We start from the raw sequence: 6,320 nt of genomic DNA, 5'->3' as shown, positions 1-6,320 counted from the left end.
AGTACAATCACCCACTTCCAGATGGTGAGTCATTTCCTTGCTCGCTTGTCACTTATCATAGAGATCTGTTATCCAGATTTCCTGAATAATAGCCATAACATAAAGTTTAATACATCTCTTCTTAGTTAGCATAATGGAAGGGTTTTTCCTCTGAGAAAAACCTCAGGTCTCAAAACACAGGGAAAAAAACAAAACAAAAAACAGAACCTTGAAACATAGAAAGCCCAGATTTTCATGGATGATGAAAAATACAAAGTTCCCAGGTACAGGTCACTGGAAGTCATATTGAGAACATCACTCCTCCTTCGACCCCTAGGTTCCAGAAATTATGTTTTCCATTTGTAAGGTATACCATCCCATATGTATTAACCATTGATCTAGATGAACACTACATCCTGGAGGTCTGTGCTCCTTTTGAGCAGGTTATCATCACTAGCACTTCAATTGTGCCTTCATTTATCATTCCATTATTTTATTAGGTCAGCTGCTATGGATGAATATATAATCAGACAGTGGCTCTTATGTCTAATGCCACAGCCCCTTCATGAAAACCCTCCCAAGTGCAATGTAGTGTTGTGTTGGATCCTATATCAATGGATCAGCCAATCTTCAAGGCCTCTGATAGTGGCAATATCTGCAGTCCTATAGGCATGAAAGACAAATTCATAACCATGGTATTTGTCAATTCCAATCAAGATCAATCTCTTGCCTTGCTTTCAAGAGACCGAAGTAAATGTTTGATTTCCTTAAGGATCCAGTCAGGTGTATCAGGTGCTCAGTGTAAGAGTGTATTCCTTCTAGATTTGACTTTCAGTAGTAATAACACTTAGAGCAGACTTGAGGAGGAGGATCCATGCTGTTAAAGCTACCCACAGTCCCCACCACTGTCACAAATATACCCTTCATAAGGCAATTGAGCCACATGTGATTTCCCATGAATCCTTAGATATGAATTGAAAGGAAGTGGTTATTGCAATAGTAGTAAATCACATGTGGGGCTGGGCTATACTTCCTCTCTCAGTTTCATGTACCCTCTGACCTTACTGATACTCTTTCCTGATATACAACATTCACATTTTGAAGGATGACTTCAAGGGCAGGATCTCATTTCTGCTTGATGATGAAGTTTTGCTTATGCTTACCAAGCTGTATGACTAGATGAACAGACAGTATCCATTTTAAGTTGAATATCTAACATCATATGAGAAATTGATCAAGAATTCATTCTTTACTAAGTCCCAACATCAACCTGAAAACAACTATTTGAAAACACAGTAGATATCCACAGTGGATGCCCTGGTTTTTCTCAAAATCCTAAGTATCCACAGTGCAATTCACCTATAGGAACCTGCAAACGTCTACATGCAACATGTCTATCTGACACTGACACTTCAAGCTGCGTTGGATCTGCTAGGTGCCAGAGAATCTTACATGGAAGTCGAGACCTTTTGCAAAGGCTTCTTTTATTCCGGATCCCACCCAAAAGAAGCATTTTTATGTGTCAAAGAAGTATGTGGTATGAATTACTCCAAAGTCCAAAGATGCTTAATAGGTGGTATAACACTTTCTTAGTAATAGGAGGAACTATATGTATTAACTTAGCAATGTGGAAGAGCTATCTCAACATTCTCTAGACCAATGGAACTCCAGAAATTTCACTGAAATAATGGATCCCTTAATCATAACAGTTTTTCTCACACTTTAGTAACAAAGGTATTTCACATGCATTTATATCCCTTGCTACATCTGTTCACTAAGTCCATTCAGAATATTGTCATCAATAAAATGAAACAGTGTCATGTTCTGAAGAAGTGAAAGGCAATCAGTTTCCCTAAAGACTAGATCATGACATAGGACTAGAGTAGATATGGTAGGGTGGGGCAATGTTGCTGCACTGCTCTTTCCAGCTGAAAGTCAGCTGTTTCTTCAATGTTTAATGACAGATATAAAGAAAAACATTCAAATGAAGGTTCCAGGGGATATATTGATTTTTCCCAGCAATAAAACCGCATCTTGAGTAGCAGCAGCAATTGAAGCCAACACCTGATGAAGTTTATGATAATTTATTGACACCCTCCAGGATTCATCCGTCTTCCCCATAGACCAAATAGGCAAATTGAAGAGAGGAATGGTAGTAATGGCACCTGTATCTTTCAAGACCCTAAGGGTGATACTAATCTCTGTGATTTCTCCCAGAGTGCTACATATTTGAATCACTATTTTTGTTGACAAAGGTAGTCCCACTGACTTATACTTGGCCTTTCCTGATGTCTCAATACTTTAGCACTCTAACAGAAACCACTTCACAAAGCAGTTTTAAGGATATTGTCAACATTAAAAGCATTTCAGAGAAAACCTGGAAATAAATAAATATATATACTCAACACATTCTCACAATGGAATATAGTACATATTCTATCTTGTGAATAATAAGATTATGTATCTCATACATATTGCTGAGTTTCAAAGTCTCAAAAACAAACAAAATATTTACTAATAAATGTGTAATCCACAATTCATTATTATTTCCTAAATGATTTGGAAGCTGAACTGCAACATGCATTTGATTTTGGATATCATTAATAACTGCTTTGCAGATTCAAAGAATTTCTGGCTGTTAAGGATCTCAGGCAAATAGAATTCTATGCTAATTCATATTTTCTGCAATTTTTATTAGCTGATATACTAGTTTTCCTCCAGATAAAGTCTTAGTTTCAGTTTATTTCATTTTTATTAACATGTATTAATTGTACGTTCTAGTGGAGTTCAGCATGATATTTCAAATACAGATATAGTGTGCACTAAATGGGCTACTTTGAATGGGTTTTAAAACCTATGTTTGTGTGCATTTGTGTGTTTTAAAGGAAATCATCTCTGTTATTCAAATGTCTTGCTATGTATAATTTGTTAATCTATCTTTTGAAATTGAACAACCATCACAGGATGAAACAACGCTTGTGATGACTTAATTAATGCACTGAGGATGGTATTTAAAACAACAAATGAGTACACTCATGACTCAACTGCCTGTCATAATCACAAAGTAATAAATTAACTACCTCGCTTATATCAGTTATATGTTAGAGATTTAGATGATTCTTTATGTAAGTATGGCTGGGCATATGAGAACTGTCAAATTCTACATTTTGAATCAACTTTTTCCTTTATAGTTCCCAGCAACATTCTTTTAGTATCTCTACTATGCATTAATATTCCATCATTACTCAATGGAAAATTCAATTCAAAAGTACAAATTTGACACTAACTCTAATGCTTTAATAAACATTTAGAACTCTTTTTACTCTATGTGACTGTTTGAAGTATAGGAGTAGAAATATCTATAGATGATTTAATTTTTTTTGTGGTACTGGGGATTAGATGATTTAATTTTAAAACAACCAAACCATAAATTTGTTCCATGAATTCGAAAATTTTAATATAGACAAAAAAATATTCATAAAATGGTAGCTTTTACTTGCAAAGCAGTCCCTGCTTAAGGAAATCAGGTTAAAAAGACTGTGTTAGCTTTTCATCACTATGACAAAATACTTGAGAAAAACAACTGAAAGGAGGAAAGATTTATTTTGACTTATGGTTTCAGAGGTTTTAGCCCACAGTCAGCTGGCCCCATTGCTATAGACCAGAGGTGAGACAGACGTCATGGTAGAGATCATGGGTGAGAGCATGGTAAAGCAAAGTTGCTCACCTCATATGATAGCTAGAAGGCAAAGAGATGGGGGATGGAGGGAAAGAGAAATGGAGAGAGGAAGGGTTCAACAATAAGATATAACCCCACACCCCCAAGTATCCACTTCCTTCTACTAGGTTCCACCTCCCACATTTTCCACCACTTCCCAATAATTCATTCAGCTATGAGTCCTTCAGTGGATTAATCCATCGATGAGGTCAAAAGTCTCATGATCTAATCACTTCCCCAAAGCCTCATCTCTGAACATTGCTACTATGGGAACCAAACCTTTTTAGCACATGAGCCTTTGGGGGAACATTCCAGTCAAAACTGTAACAAACACTCCAGACTTAATATGATGAAAGATTTAAAAAGAATATAATTTAAATCTGTAAAATCATTAATACCACAAATAATATTAACAGGGTTTTATTTCACAATAGCATTTATGAATGAACAGGTATAACAACAAATTACATGAAATTTTCCTGGAAGATGTGCTTCTAATGACCTCAAGCTTGAAGCATCCCTTCCTCTCTTTCATAGATTAGCTCAGGGAGTTTAATCTGCATGTGAGTCACCATGTAGTATTTTATAGATATTAAAACAAACACATGATTTTCCATTTCTCAGAATTTTCTTATCTCAAATATTGAGTGTGCCTAAGTATGCATTAAGTAATTATTGCAAAAAGACTAAATTTAAATCTAAATTTGAAATTTGAAAATAACCTTTGTATGAATTCACCAAATATTGTTATTATTAATAAATTAAATTTCCTTAACTTGTTAATTTAATTAAGTACAGAGATCAAAGACCAAATGTCAATGTTTTAAAAAGCAAATTAGTATACGTCATATTCTCAATTCTGACCTTATTCCACTTTTTTACTAAAAGTGAGGTCTAAATAAAGAAAAATAGCAATGAAATGCTAAGAGGTAATGCACACATACACACAGATCTGGATTTATTTAGGAGCATTAAAATTTTAAAAATTGGCTTCATTAAATAATTTTACTGTTTCAGTGTACAAATAGGAATATTAATTACATAATGTAGGAAATACATTTAAGTTACAATAATATACAACTGTGGTCTTCTAAACATTGAGTGATAATGAACCTGAAACAGTTTCACTTTTTTGAAAAAATTATATTACTTACCATATCTTTGAAGGCTATTTTCACTTGCTTGTTCCTTAGAGTATAGATGAATGGGTTCAACAGAGGGGCAATGGAGGTATTTAGAACAGCCACTCTCTTGTTAAAAGTTGCTGCATCTTTAACAGGATTTATATACATAAAGATGCAGCTTCCATATGAAAGCGAGACCACAATCATGTGAGAGGAACAGGTAGAAAAGGCTTTTTTCCTCTGGTGAACAGAAGGGAATCGCAAAATGGTTCTGATAATGTATGTGTAGGAAAGAATCACCAGCACCAAGGTGAAGATGAGGGTGACTGCAGCAAGGACAAGCTGAATCACTTCTATGAAATATGTGTCTGAACAGGATAAGTGCAACAGCACAGTGTAGTCGCAGCAATAATGATTGATGATGTTGGATGCACAGAAAGGCAGCTGGAGAGTCATCGTATGTGGCACAATGACAACTATAAATCCAGAGAACCAGGAACAGAACACGAGTCCAATGCAAAGTCTCCTGCTCATTAAGGTTGTGTAATGCAGGGGTCTGCAAATGGCCACATAGCGATCGTAGGACATGGCCGCTAAGAGGTAAAATTCAGTTGCTCCCAGAAGGATTGCAAAAAAATACTGAGTGAAGCAAGCAGCAAAGGAGATAGTCTTATCTCCAGTCCCAATATTGACTAGCATTTTGGGAACAAAGACAGAAGTAAAAGATATTTCCAAAAGTGCAAAATTTCGGAGGAAGAAATACATGGGAGTCTGTAGGCGATAATCCAACAGGGTCAGAATGATGATGGTCAAGTTTCCCATGATACTGAAGATGTAGGTTAGTAGTAGAAAAAGGAAAAGCACAGCCTGCAACTTGACATCATTAGTCAATCCGAGAAGAATGAACTCTACCACTGATGTTTGATTTTCCATCATTAACTTCAGGGAAGTCAAGGTAGAGAATAACAAAAACTGAAATAAAACCAAAATTCCCAAATTTTGATTGAAATATAAAATCAGGCCACCAAACAATTAAAATTAAATTTTTAAATTCTGAACCTTTTTCTACACTTAATTTTGAAAATGAATCAACAACAACGAAATAACACATTTACCTATTTTATTTCATAAACAACAAAAGTCCTGCTTCTTAGGGAGAGTCTCAATTATTTCTTCTAAATTGTATCGATGTTTATTTTTTGCCATGTTATCCCTTGTTTATATTTTTATTCTTGTTTTTTCCATTCTGATTTTCCTAAGTTATTGGCTGTTGCCACATAAGCAAAGATATATCTAAAATAACTTTAAAGAAAGTTTTGAGAATTTTTTTTCAATTAGCTTTTAAAGACTCAATTGATCAGTTGACAAAGTAAACACAAAGTACTAACTATATATGTAAAATTTAATTTGGTTGAATCCTTCCTTTTATTGTTTTGTATTTTTTAATTCATTTATACTATGTCATTTTGAATAGCAATAATTGTGGGCCTACTAAACTC

General features: G+C 34.8%; 1 protein-coding gene across 1 annotated transcript; it reads right to left on the bottom strand.

The window, feature by feature from the left end:
- Positions 1 to 4,821: 4,821 nt before the first annotated feature.
- On the bottom strand, positions 4,822 to 5,754 carry LOC124983890 (olfactory receptor 6C4-like). The gene has a single exon (XM_047551551.1). The coding sequence runs from the start codon at positions 5,752 to 5,754 to the stop codon at positions 4,822 to 4,824; it is 933 nt and encodes a 310-aa protein (XP_047407507.1).
- Positions 5,755 to 6,320: the final 566 nt, after the last annotated feature.

This window comes from Sciurus carolinensis, chromosome 4, assembly GCF_902686445.1.
Source record: "Sciurus carolinensis chromosome 4, mSciCar1.2, whole genome shotgun sequence".
Lineage (NCBI taxonomy): Eukaryota > Metazoa > Chordata > Mammalia > Rodentia > Sciuridae > Sciurus > Sciurus carolinensis.
This window is presented reverse-complemented; position numbering and strand designations above follow the sequence as displayed.

Excerpts from the sequence above, each read along its gene's own strand:
- LOC124983890 (XM_047551551.1), bottom strand. The coding sequence starts at position 5,754 with ATGGAAAATCAAACATCAGTGGTAGAGTTCATTCTTCTCGGATTGACT.